Genomic DNA, 19,648 nt, shown 5'->3' with positions numbered 1-19,648 from the left:
TGAACTTTGAGCAGGACAGGCATATTTAATGTTTTACACATGAAAGGGTTTTAATGCCACCTCTAATGCTGAATTTATGGACTATCATCTTCAATATTACAGTCTTTTATTAATCTTGAGGATCATACCGCTTGACTTTCTGTGTTTTTCTTTCGGGAGTCGACACGTGACACTTAGCCTACTTTTGTCATGTCTTTAAATAACCTTAAATAATGTCCCGCTCAGAATCTGTCCTACATAAAGGCCTACATCAGTTTCCACAGGTGCAGACGAGCCTCTTCCGGCTGAAGCGTGTGCTGGGATCCGTGTGGTGTGGGCAGACAGTGTGTGTGTCAGCAGAAGAACATCACACACTCTGAAAGAGATCTGACTCTGATATAAACCAAATTAGCAGTTGAGGAAGTTTGTCACAAATGTTTTGCTCTTGGCGTGTCATCATATTGTGCAGTGATTGTTCTTCACTTGTTCCTGTTTAAAGCTGATTCTGTTCATACATCTGAACTCAGATCAGCGTGAAGAACTTCTAGATTCAGCGTTTGTGCTTCTGGAAACTTCCAAATCTGCAATCAAGCTTTCAGGTTGGTCCAAGTGACACTGATGTTTCCACAGTTGACGTTTTAACAAATGGGCCTGAAACATGACAAGACCCGCTATTGGTTAAACTAAATCTTTACTCAGTCAAATGTTATAAATAAATATCTGCGTTATTTATTGTATATTTTCACACAATGAACTTCCTGAAAACCCTTTGAAACAGGCACAGATGACCAATTATTTAGTGATAAAGATAGCTTTCAAGTAATTAGCTGATAACAGCCCAAAGAATGTTTATGTTGTTAATCTTCAAGACACTGTGAGTTAAAGTGTTTGTTCATTTCTTCAGCTCCACTGTTAAAAAGAAAGAAATTTCATGCAGTATTATTCTTTTTCTCTCTTTCTGAGGCTAAAAGTTGGAAAGTGAGACTGTAAACGAGTCCTCGAGGCTCAATCTATTAAAGCTCCTAAGATAATTAACCTGTCTTCATCAATCACATCCCAATATCTTGCTCATGAGTGTTTCTATTCTGCATTTAATGCCACAACACTTGTTAGATCATCTCTGTGACCTTGACACGACCACAACGCATGATGAAGTCAGCCGGATCCGGGCCGTACCCAGATCAGATGGTGGATCTGCGCCTAGACACGACCACAACGCATGATGTAGTCAGCCGGATCCGGGCCGTATCCAGATCAGATGGAGGACCTGCGCCTAGACACGACCACAACACATGATGTAGTCAGCCGGATCCAGGCCGTATCCAGATCAGATGGAGGACCTGCGCCTAGACACGACCACAACGCATGATGCAGTCAGCCGGATCCGAGCCGTATCCAGATCAGATGGAGGACCTGCGCCTAGACACTACCACAACGCATGATGTAGTCAGCCGGATCCGGGCCGTATCCAGATCAGATGGAGGACCTGTGCCTAGACACGACCACAACACATGATGTAGTCAGCCGGATCCGGGCCGTATCCAGATCAGATGGAGGACCTGCGCCTAGACACTACCACAACGCATGATGTAGTCAGCCGGATCCGGGCCGTATCCAGATCAGATGGAGGACCTGTGCCTAGACACGACCACAACACATGATGTAGTCAGCCGGATCCGGGCCGTATCCAGATCAGATGGAGGATCTGTGCCTAGACACGACCACAACACATGATGTAGTCAGCCGGATCCGGGCCGTATCCAGATCAGATGGAGGATCTGCGCCTAGACACGACCACAACACATGATGCAGTCAGCCGGATCCGGGCCGTATCCAGATCAGATGGAGGACCTGTGCCTAGACACGACCACAACACATGATGTAGTCAGCCGGATCCGGGCCGTATCCAGATCAGATGGAGGATCTGCGCCTAGACACGACCACAACACATGATGCAGTCAGCCGGATCCGGGCCGTATCCAGATCAGATGGAGGACCTGCGCCTAGACACGACCACAACACATGATGAAGTCAGCCGGATCCGGGCCGTACCCAGATCAGATGGAGGACCTGCGCCTAGACACGACCACAACGCATGATGTAGTCAGCCGGATCCGGGCCGTATCCAGATCAGATGGTGGATCTGCGCCTAGACACGACCACAACGCATGATGTAGTCAGCCGGATCCGGGCCGTATCCAGATCAGATGGAGGACCTGCGCCTAGACACGACCACAACACATGATGTAGTCAGCCGGATCCAGGCCGTATCCAGATCAGATGGAGGACCTGCGCCTAGACACTACCACAACGCATGATGTAGTCAGCCGGATCCGGGCCGTATCCAGATCAGATGGAGGACCTGTGCCTAGACACGACCACAACACATGATGTAGTCAGCCGGATCCGGGCCGTATCCAGATCAGATGGAGGATCTGCGCCTAGACACGACCACAACACATGATGCAGTCAGCCGGATCCGGGCCGTATCCAGATCAGATGGAGGACCTGCGCCTAGACACGACCACAACACATGATGAAGTCAGCCGGATCCGGGCCGTACCCAGATCAGATGGAGGACCTGCGCCTAGACACGACCACAACGCATGATGTAGTCAGCCGGATCCGGGCCGTATCCAGATCAGATGGAGGACCTGCGCCTAGACACGACCACAACGCATGATGTAGTCAGCCGGATCCGAGCCGTATCCAGATCAGATGGAGGACCTGCGCCTAGACACGACCACAACACATGATGCAGTCAGCCGGATCCGGGCCGTATCCAGATCAGATGGAGGACCTGCGCCTAGACACGACCACAACACATGATGAAGTCAGCCGGATCCGGGCCGTACCCAGATCAGATGGAGGACCTGCGCCTAGACACGACCACAACGCATGATGTAGTCAGCCGGATCCGGGCCGTATCCAGATCAGATGGAGGACCTGCGCCTAGACACTACCACAACGCATAATGTAGTCAGCCGGATCCGGGCCGTATCCAGATCAGATGGAGGACCTGCGCCTAGACACGACCACAACACATGATGTAGTCAGCCGGATCCAGGCCGTATCCAGATCAGATGGAGGACCTGCGCCTAGACACTACCACAACGCATGATGTAGTCAGCCGGATCCGGGCCGTATCCAGATCAGATGGAGGACCTGTGCCTAGACACGACCACAACACATGATGTAGTCAGCCGGATCCGGGCCGTATCCAGATCAGATGGAGGATCTGCGCCTAGACACGACCACAACACATGATGCAGTCAGCCGGATCCGGGCCGTATCCAGATCAGATGGAGGACCTGCGCCTAGACACGACCACAACACATGATGAAGTCAGCCGGATCCGGGCCGTACCCAGATCAGATGGAGGACCTGCGCCTAGACACGACCACAACGCATGATGTAGTCAGCCGGATCCGGGCCGTATCCAGATCAGATGGAGGACCTGCGCCTAGACACGACCACAACGCATGATGTAGTCAGCCGGATCCGAGCCGTATCCAGATCAGATGGAGGACCTGCGCCTAGACACGACCACAACACATGATGCAGTCAGCCGGATCCGGGCCGTATCCAGATCAGATGGAGGACCTGCGCCTAGACACGACCACAACACATGATGAAGTCAGCCGGATCCGGGCCGTACCCAGATCAGATGGAGGACCTGCGCCTAGACACGACCACAACGCATGATGTAGTCAGCCGGATCCGGGCCGTATCCAGATCAGATGGAGGACCTGCGCCTAGACACGACCACAACGCATGATGTAGTCAGCCGGATCCGAGCCGTATCCAGATCAGATGGAGGACCTGCGCCTAGACACGACCACAACACATGATGTAGTCAGCCGGATCCGGGCCGTATCCAGATCAGATGGTGGACCTGCTCCTAGACACTACCACAACGCATGATGTAGTCAGCCGGATCCGGGCCGTACCCAGATCAGATGGAGGACCTGCGCCTAGACACGACCACAACACATGATGAAGTCAGCCGGATCCGGGCCGTATCCAGATCAGATGGAGGACCTGCGCCTAGACACGACCACAACGCATGATGTAGTCAGCCGGATCCGGGCCGTATCCAGATCAGATGGTGGACCTGCTCCTAGACACTACCACAACGCATGATGTAGTCAGCCGGATCCGGGCCGTACCCAGATCAGATGGAGGACCTGCGCCTAGACACGACCACAACACATGATGTAGTCAGCCGGATCCGGGCCGTATCCAGATCAGATGGAGGACCTGCTCCTAGACACTACCACAACGCATGATGTAGTCAGCCGGATCCGGGCCGTACCCAGATCAGATGGAGGACCTGCGCCTAGACACGACCACAACGCATGATGTAGTCAGCCGGATCCGAGCCGTATCCAGATCAGATGGAGGACCTGCGCCTAGACACGACCACAACGCATGATGTAGTCAGCCGGATCCGGGCCGTACCCAGATCAGATGGAGGACCTGCGCCTAGACACGACCACAACGCATGATGTAGTCAGCCGGATCCGGGCCGTACCCAGATCAGATGGTGGACCTGCTCCTAGACACTACCACAACGCATGATGTAGTCAGCCGGATCCGGGCCGTATTTCTGTTATCTCTGTAAAGCTGCTTTGAAACAATCTGCATTGTAAAAAGCGCTAAATAAATAAAGGCTTGATAAATAAATAAATAAAGACTTGACTTGAAGTCAATGGCTGCCATCAGATGTTTGGTCACCAACATTCTTCAAAATATTATTTTTTGTTCAACAGAAGACCAACATGAGGGCGAGTAAATGATGACAAGTTTTCATGTAAGGGTGAACTGTCCCTTTAAGGCAGTTTGGGCAGACGTTGTAAATGAGTCGTTGCCATGGCAACAGTTCAGACAAAGCCGCTACGGATCATTCCCTGCTTACTGACATGATTTTAGCGCGATATCTCTACATGATTATGATTATATGAGGTGTTTGAGCTTAATTATTATTGCATTCGGCTGTTAACATTGATCTTCTCTCGCTTCGATCGCGCGCGCTTTTAAGTTGGCCGAATGTCTGCCTCGGATTTTCTACGGGAAGCGGAAAGTCTCAGAAGATTGTGAGTTAATTCATGTTTATTCTGTTAACAGAGAGACTCTCGTGTCTTTATGGTTTATTACTGTCTTCATACACACAGGCTGAGTAAAGAGGAGCGCGAAGCGATCAGACGACAGGATCTCAGAGAGACTTTCAGCGAGTTCCACGAGCTCAACGATCAGCTGCATCTGCGCCTGCGCGCCGACAGTAAACACACACACACACACGTGACCTGCTGCTTCCCGCCTCACTGACGGGTTTATGTACAGTTTGGCCATTTCTGCCACAATAAACAAATACATGCTTTTGTAAAGGACATGAAGTACTAATTTATATTTATGAAATGAAAAGTTGATATTGTTTAGGATAATAATGACCTAAAAAGTCGAAATTATGACAAACTAAGCAAGCATAATTATGAGATTTAATGTCCCAGACAGCAACATAGTGTTGGCCCAGATCCGGCCTGTGGAATCCATGTGTACCAGATGTGGGCCGGATCTGGGCCGACATGTTGTTGTCTGGGGTTGAAATGATGACAAAAGTTGTCATAATTTCGACTTTTTTATCTCATAATCATGACTTAGTATGTCATAATTTCAACTTTTATCTCAAAATATAGAATAATTATGATTTACCAAGAGAGGCAGCTCATTGCAGAACAAATGGGTGGAGCTTCTGTCTCGCTCCTCCTCTAGACATCCAGCGCATGTAATTACGGTAGCACCTCATTGCAGTACACGAGATCCAGGAGGCGGAGTTGGATCCAGATCTAAGGGGTGGAGATTGGTAGGTTTAGGTATATGTAAGGTGGGAGGAGTTGGATCTAGATCCAACTCCTCCCCCTGGATGTCAAGTTCTGCAGTGAGGACTATCTCTGTAATTAGGGCCTAATGGGTGGAGCTAGAATATCCAACCACACCCACAACTCATCCCTCCACCCATTACACGTCTAGAGAGGAGGGGCTGGATGTCATGTGACTCGACATACTTGTTTTCTAACGCTTGGTTCTTTTTTCTTATGTGGCAGAAATGGGCTTCTGTAGTGATGTGTGTTGATCTGTTCAGTCTCAGGATGGAATATTAATATCAGTGTTTGTCCATCAGTCATGAAAGTCCAACAGCAGCTGCAGAAACTCAAGAACGGCGTCTTCAGATTCCAGCAGCAGCTCATGGACACCAAACCGACTCCAGATGGTAAGACTGACCATCAGATTAAATTGGGGACATTTAATTTAATATTCAACAATATTATTGATCTCCTGCACTGACACCATTATATGAGGACTGAACTGAGCTGGACGATGACATCACGGTTTACTCCAGAGCGGCTGTATATATAAACTAAATTAATAACTTTTTTACAACCAAAAGGAAGCATCTCTGAACTTACTTAAGCTGGACTGAGACGCTATTCTCTTCTAGAAACAAACTTTGTTGCATTATTCTCCTGTAATCTCAGTAAAGCTGCTGTTCGATCTGTGCTGTGAAAGCGCTGTAAATAATATGACTCGACTCAGAGCCGAGGGTTAGGTTTAGCCGGGGTTAGGGTTAGCCGGGGTTAGGTTAGCCGGGGTTAGGTTAGCCGGGGTTAGGGTTAGCCAGGGTTAGCCAGAGCTGATGTGTTTAGAACATGCGTGTTTGAGTTTCAGTGGTTGAGAGACTGAGAGACACCATGACAGACATTGAGACGTCCATCAACATGTTCAAAGACACACAGCATCAAAGGTACAAGACTCTCTCACACACACTCCTCTGTAGTTTCGCTCTCACACACACTTCTCTGTAGTTTCTCTCTCACACACACTCCTCTGTAGTTTCGAGGAGCTGCTGAAGGACGAGCGGATGGTCTGGCAGGAGATCGGTGTGTTGGAGAGGAAGATTGAGGCGTGGTGTGTGCCTGTGAGAGCCGAGGTCCGTGTTCCCGGCGCCGGCCCGGACCGCAGGAGTGCCGACACACACAGGTGCACAAGATACACAACTCCCATACTCCAGTACAGATACTACCCGTCAAATATGACTCCATTACTAGTAAAAGTTGTAAAGACTGATTTTTACTGAAGTTAAATTACAGAAGTACTTGTTTTTAAAAGTACTTGAGTATCAAAAGTAAAAGTAAATGCATTGTTTTATTATTGTTGCATTGTTACAGCACCTCATGCCTCTGAAGCCGTGAATACACTGGCCAGTTTGTAGGATCTGTGGAATTAAGAGCTTTTAGAATGTTATAAAACCTATAGAAATTAAACTGAACTGACTAAAACAGACAGACATAATCGTCTAACACTCCTTCCACCCCCACAGGAGAAGTACACATCTGTGTGTGTCCATTCATGCTCACTGAATCAAGTGGTCTGTAAAAATCCAACCTGCTTTAAACCCCCCTATATCTCTATAACTGAATAACAGCAAAACTGCTTTAAGAAGCAGCGAAACTGAAAGAGTTTGCATGGATGCACTGCGCCGAGGATCTGTCTTCGTTTATTTCGCCACCAGTTGATTAGTGTTCAAAGACGATGATGGGCAATCGCAGAACTTCACGACACGTGACCCTAACACCGTGTCCAAACCAGACGCCATGCGATAAGATTCCAGCGACAAATAATTTGTCTGTCCACACTAGATGCGACGCGACTACCAGATGCTTCAAAATCAATCAAAACCCACAGCCAATCAGAGCAGCGTGTGGGCGGAGTCTCGCGGCGAGTGCACGGCACCAGATCCTGATAAGCAGCTACATAATCACATCCACAAATATTACACCATTTAAACATTATTCAAATACATAGGCTACTGAGTTACTCTGGAAACAGAAAAATAGAAACCGCTTCTAAAATAGAATCGTCGCGTGTCGCCGTCGCGGCTGGCTAGGACAAACACTGCTTAGCATGGAGAAGATACGGTGGGCGAGAGGTGCAAAACAAATCACAATTACAAAAACAAAACAACAAAGTATAAACACAATGGCAAGTCTAAAATCAAAATAACAATTCAGAAAACACAAAACGACAATTCAGAAAAAACGGAAAAGGTAGGTATATTTTGAGAATGACGTACTTATCGCTGAATGGACGAGACACCTGTCAATCAAGCCAGAACCGGAATCAAGCGATACTGGAAGTACCGAGGGTAGAAAACAAATCGTACCCATCAACGTGCCAAAGCCAGTTCGGGCCCGTGGAGTGATAGGTACGGCTAGCGAATCTGCGACGTGTCCTTGTTCTGTCCCTGGTGGGTCGAGTTCTTGCAGCAGCCGCACATGGCATCACGTTTAACACGCAACTTCTGCAGAAGCAACGCTACTAACCACATTGTCTGGTAGCCGAACAACTGTCCTGGTCGACGCAGCTTTTAATGTCGTGGTATGTCGAAAAATGAAATAAAAGAGAGCATTGCAGTGATGGCTTCTTTGTTGGTGTATTTACTCAGAATGAAGCATAAGAGAATATGCATAACAAAAGCTCAAAACATACAATCTCAACATGTATATCACTTTTTTACAGTAATGACCGTTGTACACATAAGTGACTTTAAACATTCCATCACACTAGCAGGACAAATATGATCAACAAGCTATTTAACACTGTCTCTGTGCAGTTCTCATGCTCTAGCTAGCCCCAGAATGACGTGTGGCATTTACAGTTGTTAGTAACACTCTAATCTCATGCTTTTTACAAACAAAATAAGACTGAAACAACACCATGTACTCTCATACTTCAAATTTATTTATTAGGATAAACCCCTTGAGATGCATCATCTCGTTTTCAAGGGGGTCCTAAAATACATCACGACCATCACAAAAGAACAATAATAAAAATAAAAAAAAAAGTACAATTATACATATTGGACAAACAAATACATACAGAAACACAAACACAAAAAAAACAAAAAAACAATACTATTAATCGAAATATACCGAACTTTACAACCATTAGATCAAATTGGCAGAAATACATTTAAATATATAAAGTATATATATACACACATACACACATATATACACACATACATATATACATACATACATACATACATACACACACATACATACATACACATACACACATATACATATATATACACATACATACACATACATACATATATGTATTTGGATCACAAAATAATAATACAATTGATTTAAATAATAAAAAAATAAAAAATAAAAAAATTCACATTGTGTCAGCATCGTACATTACAAGAGCAGTCAGTCACAAAGTAAGAAGACAAGGTGTGCTTAAACATCCCAAATGAAGTAATGGATCTAATATCGGAAGGTAAATTATTCCAATCTAAAGTGGCTTTGAACATAAAAGCTCTTTTGCCAACTGTCTTCTTGGCTCGGGGGACAGAAAAATAAAGCTGAACAGAGTGCCTCAAATGATAATTTGAAGTAATAGGAACAAAATACTGTTTTAAATAAAGCGGATAATTGAAATGAATACATTTGAATATTAGTTGAAGCCAGTGCATTTGTCTTCTTATATTTAAAGATGGCCAATTCAGGGCATAATACATTGTACAATGATGGGTAAGAAAAGGGCATCCAAGGACAAATCTGCACAGTCTGTTATAAGCGGTTTTAAGACGGGAAAGGTCTGATTTTACAGAGTTTTGGTAAACAACATCACAATAGTCAAAAATCGGAAGTATAAGTTGAGAAGCGAGTTTCCTGCGCACACTATAAGTGAAACAATTACGAGATCGATATAAAACGTTAATTCCATAATTGACTTTACGTAAGATATGACCAATATGAATTTTGAAAGAAAGCTCAGAATCTAGCCATACACCAAGATATTTAAATTTTTCAACTTGAGGCAGAGGAGTACGGTCAGAACAAGTTATTATACAGGAATTGGTTTCAGATTTGAGTTTTTGTCTGGTACCAAAAATCATGAGATATGTTTTAGTTTTGTTGAGCAATAATTTGTTATGAGAAAGCCAATCCTGTAAAATACACTCAAATAACATTGACATAATGACCATTTATAATGAATAGCGGGCTATCGCGCTAATCGCGAAACACTCATGCTAACCATGTGCTCAGGCATACTAAACTCATGACATACTATTAATATAGTGCAAAATAAACGTTTTATATGCATAGTGCGGCCTCTTTACTTTGTTTCATATGTGTTATATAAGGCCAGCACTCTGAAAATCTAAAAAAACATAGAGTGAAGCCTGCTCCCAACCCTATCACACTATTAATATAGTAAATATTATGTGGTATGTCGCCAGCATGTCCACAATCACGGCACATGAATGTCCTTCTTCAAAGTAAAGTTTAATGTGTTCTATTTAACAAAGTTGATCACAAATTTCTTGATTGACAGGTGTCTCGTCCAATCAGTGATAAGCACGTCATTCTCAAAATATACGTACCTTTTCCGTTTTTTCTGAATTGTTGTTTTGTTTTTGTAATTGTGATTTGTTTTGCACCTCTCGGCCACCGTAAGAAGAAGCTTTTATTGCCGCGCCGCGTGTAGTTCGGACACGGTGTAAGAGTGATTACTGATAGGCTGTCTCTCACATGCAACAATCCAATCACGTTTTAGAGACGGGAAAAAATCATACCCTGACTAGTAGCTACTTTAACTAACATAACTACTTTCTACTCAATGACCCTGACAGAAATGTAGTGGAGTAAAAAGTACGATATGTCTGTCAAAGTTTCCAGAAAAAATAATACTCCAAAAGTGTAGTTAAGGACAGTCCTCCAGATAACGTGGTTGGTCCCTGTCCCCCTGTGACGGCAGGAGTGTCCCGGTGGAGCTGGCGGCGCTGGACTCGTTCCTCCAGCGCACTGGGTCACGGGGCGGCTGGGACGAGCTGGACCACCGGAGCTTCCTCAGCGTGTGGACCAAGCACAGCGGGAAACACTCCTTCATGCGGGAAGCAGGGCTTTATTTGCCTGGGAAGAGCGAGGAAGACCTGAAGCAGCACGAGCTGTGGTTCTTGGAGCTGCGGCGCCTGCAGGAGAAGAAGAGAGAGGTGACCTCTGACCTCTAGGGGCTCTAAACACTCGGTGCAATGCAGCGCCAGGCTGGATCATATGGTGGAATCCGGCTTGTCCTGTAGATGGTCGGCTTGTGCTTTAACCTCACACACACACACACACACACACACACAGCTTTTTGCTCCAGAGAAGCGGTCAGCTTTTCCGCTTGCTAATTCCCTCACGTAAATAGCGGAGAAGAGACTCTGACTGGTTTATTTCATGTTTACTCATTACCCATTACTCATTAAGAGAATAGGGACGACCCTTTTAGACCATGCGCCGGGAGCGCCGACCATTTTTCTCGTCGTTAAACTAGCAAAAGTGGATTCGGACGCGCCCTGAGTGCACTTGTGACGTGTGCTAAAGAGCATGAGCTCAGATTGTTCGAATAGGGCCCTCAGGGTTGGACTGATGAATGAACCGACGGAAGGTTGATCTCTTTTTTAAAGACACTCAGCAGATTATTGCTGAAGCGATAACACATAAAGAACATAAAGAAGTTTAAGTTTACTGAAAAGCAAGAGATTTTTATTTTATTCAAATTACCTGTTTTACAGAGTCTCAAATTGTTATAAAATCTAAGCCATGTGTCCAACCTAGTAGTTGTGGTCCAAATGTAAAGTTGATATCACAAAACTATATCACTTCTTTCATAAAACAGTCACCATAATTGAAACCTTGAGTTTTTCAAAGATAGGTGTTTTGTCAAGTTTAGAAAAATATTAGATTATAAAAAAAATTATAATCTTAAAGTCCCCCTGTAGCCATTTTTTTCCTTAAAACTCATCTTTGATCACCAAAATTACATATTTAAACGTTTTTTGCTTTAAAATTCTTCATGCCTTAAAATATCTTGAATGTAACTCGACACCCTTGCCTCATTTAGTATGCGTGGTTCTATGAATATGCAAATGAGCCCCGCCTCCACTCACTCACTCAGCTCAGAGATCCACTGGTTGACGATCACACGTTGATCTGATTGGTTACAAGGTAGTTTGTGACGTCAGAAACACCAGCGATTTCAAAGCGTGTTTTTGAGACTGTCTTTGGTTCACTGCAGTTTTAAGGAGGAAATACTCAGCAATGGTGTCGACTTATGAATTTACACATGGTTTGTCTTAAAGCATATTAAAAACACCACATAGAAAGCTTGATTTTCACCACAGGGGGACTTTAAAATCAGTCAAATTGATAGAATATGAAAGATGACGCCGCCCACTAGGGGAGGAGCCAGCGAACATGATTTAAAGTGCCGTTTCCATGTTAACGCGTTCCATGTTTGTCCAATTTCAAAACGGTTTCCACAGGATGAATTTTGAGTGTTTAAGCTTTCCAATGATCCTATTCAATTCAATTCACATTTATTTGTATAGCGCTTTTCACAATACACATCGTTTCAAAGCAGCTTTACAGAAAATGCATGAGTCTACATTACAATTTACAGTGATCTGATATCAGAGGAGACTGTCTGAGTTATGTATTTCAGAAATGTACATATACAAAATCACAGTTAGCTAAAAATGTATTAATTTAAACAATGTAATAATTTAAGGCAGAAACAATGAGCTCACTGAAGTAACGAATACTTGTTTGTTAACAAATGACATTTAGAAAAATGTAGCATTGGTGCATGTTGATGTTGCGTCATCTGAAGTCTTCGCAGGAGTTGGCGTCGTCGTCGATCCTAGTTTATGATGATTACTGAAATATGTGATAGGGAAAAAAGGCAATAATTGTGTAGCGTTAACCTCGTGCGTTGGTCCTCCAGGCCGTCCAGAGATGGAGGGAAGCCAAGCAGAGAGAGAGAGATCAGCAGAGAGATCAGCAGGACCGAGCCGGAGCCGAGCCGGAGCCGGAGCAGGAGCAGGAGCAACAGAAACTGAAGCAGGAGCAGAGACGCAGGGAGGCGTCTGAGAGACTCCAGGCCTGGAGGAGCCGGAGAACACAGGAGCGAGAGCAGGAGCAGGAGCAGCGGCTGAGGAACCAGATCCTGCAGAGAAGAAGAGCTAAAGAAGAGCAGCGGCGCCAGCTGGAGGTGAAGCTGCAGATCGAGGCTCTTGTTCAGCAGAAGAAGGAGGAGGAGGACCAGCGTCTGATGGAGGAGGAGGAGAAGAGGAGAGTGGAGAGAGAGGAGAGACAGCGCGGGGCGAACGAGGCCATCCGACGCTTCCAGGACAGAGTGAGTGTGTGTGATCATCCTGAGATCTGTGTGATCATCCCATACAGCGGATCCTGAGACACCATTTCCTGCTGTTCTTTCTCTCCTCAGGATTCAGTTCGTCTGGAGGAAAAGCTCCAGGAGAAACAGAGTAAAGAGCAGGAGCGCTGGGAGCGGCAAAGGACGCTGGAGAAGCTCAAGGAGAAGGTTTGATGAATCAATTCCAATCTTACAAGCACAGCTGACACTGTGGACTTATTTCATATATACAGCACTTTATACAGTAAAGATTGTTTCAAAGCCGCTTCACAGTGATAAACAGGAAAATAACAGAATCAATGATGCAAACTTTATCAAAGTCATTATTCAGCTCAACTCAGCTCAGTTTTGTTCTCGTCTCTTTTAAAACAAACTAACTTTGTGTGTGTCAGGTTGAGGTGAGCCGTGATCCCTCCAGACTGTGGAGGCGCACTGAAGTCTGGGAGCAGCGCATGAGGAACATCGGCCCGTCGGGATCAGGAGCCGCTCCACTGCTGCACACCTCACACAGGTACAGGAGATTCTACTGACATAACCCGGTTTTCTGATAACATTCGTTCGGTATCTCACTATGGGAACGCCTCTGTATGACTGATCGCGGAAGCACCGATGACACCACGTCTGCCCTGCATGCAGAGACCGTGTGAATCCTTTGCCGAGATCCACATTCCACAAGTACACGGATGTGGAGGATGGCCTGTTCCTCCGGGTCTCTCCGGTTCCTCCGGGTCTCTCCGGTTCCTTCAGGTCTCTCCGGTTCCTCCGGGTCTCTCCGGTTCCTCCGGGTCTCTCCGGTTCCTCAGGGTCTCTCCGGTTCCTTTGGGTCTCTCCGGTTCCTCCGGGTCTCTCCGGTTCCTCCGGGTCTCTCCGGTTCCTTCGGGTCTCTCCGGTTCCTCCGGGTCTCTCCGGTTCCTTCGGGTCTCTCCGGTTCCTCCGGGTCTCTCCGGTTCCTCAGGGTCTCTCCGGTTCCTTCGGGTCTCTCCGGTTCCTCCGGGTCTCTCCGGTTCCTTCAGGTCTCTCCGGTTCCTTCGGGTCTCTCCGGTTCCTCCGGGTCTCTCCGGTTCCTCCGGGTCTCTCCGGTTCCTCAGGGTCTCTCCGGTTCCTCCGGGTCTCTCCGGTTCCTTCGGGTCTCTCCGGTTCCTCCGGGTCTCTCCGGTTCCTCCGGGTCTCTCCGGTTCCTCCGGGTCTCTCCGGTTCCTCAGGGTCTCTCCGGTTCCTTCGGGTCTCTCCGGTTCCTCTGGGTCTCTCCGGTTCCTCCGGGTCTCTCCGGTTCCTTCGGGTCTCTCCGGTTCCTCCGGGTCTCTCCGGTTCCTCCGGGTCTCTCCGGTTCCTCAGGGTCTCTCCGGTTCCTTCGGGTCTCTCCGGTTCCTCCGGGTCTCTCCGGTTCCTCTGGGTCTCTCCGGTTCCTCTGGGTCTCTCCGGTTCCTCCGGGTCTCTCCGGTTCCTCTGGGTCTCTCCGGTTCCTTCGGGTCTCTCCGGTTCCTCCGGGTCTCTCCGGTTCCTCCGGGTCTCTCCGGTTCCTTCGGGTCTCTCCGGTTCCTCCGGGTCTCTCCGGTTCCTCAGGGTCTCTCCGGTTCCTTCGGGTCTCTCCGGTTCCTCCGGGTCTCTCCGGTTCCTTCAGGTCTCTCCGGTTCCTTCGGGTCTCTCCGGTTCCTCCGGGTCTCTCCGGTTCCTCCGGGTCTCTCCGGTTCCTCAGGGTCTCTCCGGTTCCTCCGGGTCTCTCCGGTTCCTTCGGGTCTCTCCGGTTCCTCCGGGTCTCTCCGGTTCCTCCGGGTCTCTCCGGTTCCTCCGGGTCTCTCCGGTTCCTCAGGGTCTCTCCGGTTCCTTCGGGTCTCTCCGGTTCCTCCGGGTCTCTCCGGTTCCTCTGGGTCCCTCCGGTTCCTCCGGGTCTCTCCGGTTCCTTCGGGTCTCTCCGGTTCCTCCGGGTCTCTCCGGTTCCTCCGGGTCTCTCCGGTTCCTCAGGGTCTCTCCGGTTCCTTCGGGTCTCTCCGGTTCCTCCGGGTCTCTCCGGTTCCTCTGGGTCTCTCCGGTTCCTCTGGGTCTCTCCGGTTCCTCCGGGTCTCTCCGGTTCCTCAGGGTCTCTCCGGTTCCTTCGGGTCTCTCCGGTTCCTCCGGGTCTCTCTGGTTCCTCAGGGTCTCTCCGGTTCCTCCGGGTCTCTCCGGTTCCTTCGGGTCTCTCCGGTTCCTCCGGGTCTCTCCGGTTCCTCCGGGTCTCTCCGGTTCCTCAGGGTCTCTCCGGTTCCTTCGGGTCTCTCCGGTTCCTCCGGGTCTCTCCGGTTCCTCTGGGTCTCTCCGGTTCCTCTGGGTCTCTCCGGTTCCTCCGGGTCTCTCCGGTTCCTCTGGGTCTCTCCGGTTCCTCCGGGTCTCTCCGGTTCCTCCGGGTCTCTCCGGTTCCTTCAGGTCTCTCCGGTTCCTCAGGGTCTCTCCGGTTCCTTCGGGTCTCTCTGGTTCCTTTGCCGGCCATGATGGAGCTGCAGTCTCTTCATACGGTGAATCCACCACAACCTGAAGACTAGTACGAGCCGCTGCGATTAGAGAGCTCTCCTTTTCCTTCTTTCTGGTGTGTGGTGAGCGCCCCAAAAACTTGGAAAATAACTACAGACTTAGAGCAGAAAACTCGCGTTAGTTATCTCACTCATTGACAAAGTCACTCAACAACTTAAGGAACTATTGCGTTAGGGACGTTACCTTGCGGCTCCGTCAGTAAACTGTTAAGCAAATAACTTCCAAAATATGCTGAGGACAGCTTCCGAAAATCTTCCACGGGGAAGAGAGCGAGAATGACGAAACGCAGGTTTATATTCAGGGGGGCGGGACTCCCTGATCGCTGCAGTGATTGGTCAGCCACGTTTGGTGTCATCGGTGCTTCTGTGATCGGTCACACCAGAGGCGTTCCCATGGTGAGATACATAGAGAAATGTTTGACGACGAGTAGTTAATATAGGGATGAGTTACGGTCTTCGAATAGGCCTATTCGATTATAAAACAATCCCCATGTTTTCGGTGCTGATGTGGTGGTGACGCGTTCATGTAACCTGAGGGTGGCGCGTCAATAACGCTCCTAACAGCTGTCACAAAGAACTGGCAAAAGTAATGATTATGAATGTGTCAAATATAGCAAGGGGACCATTTAATTGTTTATTAATAAACTAGTGTTTTCTGTGTCAGTGTCGGCTGCAAAGATGAAGTTGACGATGCTGACTCGCCACCTTCGCAGTGAACGTGCCTATAGAGAGAAATGCACATTTAATTCGGATTACATAAGCAGAGAGTAGTCTCTTTCTTTTCGTTTTGAATTTTGTTTAAACATAGACATCTTAAGCTTTCTATTTATTTCTCATGTGAGGCAAGTATCTATACGCTGAGTTTCGGTTCATTTATGAGACGAGCTCCAGTTCATGAGCAATGCAAGTGATCACGCCGGCGCCTCCATGTCCTGACTATATTCTTATTTATTAAATCCAGGCAAAAGTTGATGAAACAGTGATTAAAATTAAGATACAATGAATACTAAACGAAATTCACTTGAAAGAAAGGCTTTCTACAAAACAAAACTTAATGAAGTGGACAAAATCATGTCTGACCCATCTTATGATCCTATCTTACTCATGCTGTTCACTTTTCATATAATCAACATAGATGAAATTATAAAATAACATTATTATGTAAACATAAATATGAAATATGCTATAACAGTTAACAGTGCTCTGGTTTAAAATGTGTAATTAAAGGGATAGTTCACCCAAAAATGAAAATTCATTTTCATTTTCATTTCATTTCATCAACTGTTTGGTTACAGACATTTTTCAAAATATCTTCTTTTGTGTTCAAGCAGAAAAAAGAAATTCTTACAGGTTTGAAACAACTTGAGGGTGAGTAAATGATGACAGAGTTTTCATTTTTGGGTGAACTATCCCTTTAAGACATGTTGGAAAAGGTGTTCATCTTTCATTTCCAGTGTGAATATCATTATTTATAATTTATTCTCTTGAAAATTATTTATTGTCAAATGTGTGTTGAATGTAAACTCCTCTTAGGAATTTCACCATTCAATGTGAATTTATCTGAGAATATTCTTAAATCAGAAAACGTATTCAGTGATGGGTCCATTCCTGTCGTCATCCACAGCGACGTGCTGAGAACCCTCTGTAACCCGAACCCTTCAGATGTAGTCCCACACTGCATTACGCCTGAGATGCTTGATCACTAACCCTTGAAGCGCTGCTTCGAGCCAAGAACGTCTTTACTCTCAAGTCGATTCTTAGCAGTGTTCTCATTCTCAGAGGCTTGATGAACACGGGCCGTGTGTGTGTGTGTGTGTGTGTGTTGACTTCTTCACATCGCGAACAACACACTCCATAGGAGCAAAACTGCTAAATCTAGGATTTTTGTCCTCATGTTTGTGGTCTCTCACATTTTGCAAATCTTATTAGATTGTACGGATCTTTCGGTGTGGCCCAGCATCAGGGAAATCCATAGAAACATTTGGTAATTTTAGTTGTCAGCAACAAATTCCTCCATTCTGTTTAAACATGTACAGAATACAGTAGAAATAACTTTTGACATTCTTATTAAAAGTGTCACTCATATAAAATAATAAATCAACTATTCTATTTTAAAATGTATTTTGACCATTTAGTTGAACAATTGATTAACCAATGACAGATAAAACAGAATCCCAGTAAAAGAGATTCATCTGAAAAGTTACATTTATTCAATGATTTCTATGAACATTTGCATATTTTATAAATTCACACTGTATGATTACACTCAATAGCGATGATGTCTGAAATGAACATCTAACTCATGGAATTATTCTGCTCGATTTTGGTGGCCCATCTTACCCCAAGGGTCCAATTTTATCTTTTCCCTTCAAAATAAAAACAATATTTGTACTCCACAAATCCCTCATTAAGACACAAACCTTTTATATGCAACAAAATACAACGCTGAGACAGAATTAGACGAGTTTAACCTCTAAAGTCTTTATGAACTCGATCCTCTGAGTGTTGAGATGAAGAGCGTCTGCGCTGGACTCACTGGATCACCTTCTTCTTCATCATTCATGTTGTTTCACAGCAGCTTCTCAAAGACTAAAGTGCCTTTAAAACTCCACAACAGCCACTTTATGTGAACCAGGTTCATGATATTGTGTGATTATTACAGTCCAGAGGTTCAGATCTGAAGATCCACTGATACATTCTGCTTAAACATCTGTTCCTCTTCTTTCTTTCAACCTTTTCTAATTCCTGTTGATAATATTGACTTAAATGTTTTTTTTACTGACAACTAATGAAACAATAATAGCTTCTAATAAATGTTTGCTGAACGCAGACGTTTGTCCCTTATTCATAATAACAGTCAGAGAATGTGAGTGTGTTCTGTTCCTCTGGTGATCCTGAGCTGGTGTGTGTGTGTGTGTGTGTGTGTGTGTGTGTGTGTGTGTGTGTGTGTGTGTGTGTGTGTAAAAGTATGCTATTACTTTCTTTAATTTCTTTAAAATGTAGTGTATAATGTTACAAAAGCTTTCTATTTCAGATAAATGCTATTATTTTGAACTATGGTTTGTGTGTAATGTGACTTTTTTGTGTGACCTTAAAATTAATTTTAGATTTAGAATTAAATTGTACATAAATAGGTTAAGCAAAACAAATGTGTTTATATCTGAGAAAATTTTAAACACATACGAACCTGAAATGACATATATTGTGTGATACCGTATAAATATTTTGAGTGTCTCTTATTTTCCTGTAAAGAACCACGATTGTCCCGCATTTTTCTTTTCTGAAGTTGGCAACCCTAGTGTGTGTGTGTTTCCTGAGCTGATGTGTGTGTGTGTGTGTGTGTGTGTGTGTGTGTGTTCCTCTCAGGGCTGTTCCAGCATGGAGACAAGACTTGTGAAAGAGACTCTGCACTTCCCGAAAATGAACTCAAATGTTGCGTGTTTAGGGGAAGTTTTTCTTCAGGATAATGGAGGTTTGCAGAGTTCATGTGATCAGCAGCAGAGACTCTTATTTTGGCGCGTGTTTGAGCACCGGAAGCGGAAGTGGCTCGCCGACAGGAGCGTTTCCCTGGTGCTGCTGTGCTGATGATGATGATGGCGGATTTTGATCAGGTAGATTTTCTGCGCGAGCGGCACGTGCGGTTCTTCCAGCGCTGTCTGCACGTGTTGCCCGAGAGATACGCGCCGTACGAGACCAGCAGGTACACACACACACACACACACACACACACACACACCAGAGAGAGAGAGAGAGAGAGAGAGAGACACTGACCGCGCTTCACACCCCAGTGCTCTCACACACACACACACACACACACACACACACACTCACACACACACTCCTCTGTTACTGTGATGAGAGTGTATCCGTGTGTGTTTCTTCTGCGTTGA

At 46.0% G+C, this 19,648-nt stretch overlaps 3 protein-coding genes across 3 annotated transcripts in view; all 3 read left to right on the top strand.

Moving 5' to 3' along the window:
- The first annotated feature begins 4,846 nt into the window (after positions 1–4,846).
- LOC307173403 (coiled-coil domain-containing protein 112-like) lies at positions 4,847–6,868 on the top strand. The gene is made up of 4 exons (XM_079896495.1): positions 4,847–5,075; positions 5,154–5,260; positions 6,161–6,250; positions 6,706–6,868. Exons 1-4 carry the CDS (start codon positions 5,029–5,031, stop codon positions 6,840–6,842), a joined length of 381 nt encoding a protein of 126 aa, XP_079752621.1. The 5' UTR covers positions 4,847–5,028; the 3' UTR covers positions 6,843–6,868.
- Positions 6,869–6,898: 30 nt separating this feature from the next.
- On the top strand, positions 6,899–13,784 carry LOC307174350 (coiled-coil domain-containing protein 112-like; the record flags this gene model as incomplete). Its single annotated transcript, XM_079898109.1, has 5 exons — positions 6,899–7,017; positions 10,816–11,050; positions 12,826–13,236; positions 13,327–13,422; positions 13,647–13,784. 5 exons carry the CDS (start codon positions 6,899–6,901, stop codon positions 13,782–13,784), a joined length of 999 nt encoding a protein of 332 aa, XP_079754235.1.
- A 5,372-nt stretch (positions 13,785–19,156) lies between these two features.
- pggt1b (protein geranylgeranyltransferase type I, beta subunit) overlaps positions 19,157–19,648 on the top strand; it is a 47,357-nt gene continuing 46,865 nt past the window's right edge. The window contains exon 1 of the mRNA XM_079896487.1: positions 19,157–19,458. Within this exon, the coding sequence (XP_079752613.1) occupies positions 19,343–19,458 (116 nt within the window). The 5' untranslated portion in view covers positions 19,157–19,342. The remainder of the gene's footprint in view (positions 19,459–19,648) is intronic.

This window comes from Squalius cephalus (assembly GCF_949319135.1).
Source record: "Squalius cephalus genome assembly, chromosome: 16".
In the NCBI taxonomy this organism is placed as follows: domain Eukaryota; kingdom Metazoa; phylum Chordata; class Actinopteri; order Cypriniformes; family Leuciscidae; genus Squalius; species Squalius cephalus.
Note: the sequence above shows the minus strand (reverse complement) of the source record. Positions and strands in the feature narration are given on the sequence as shown.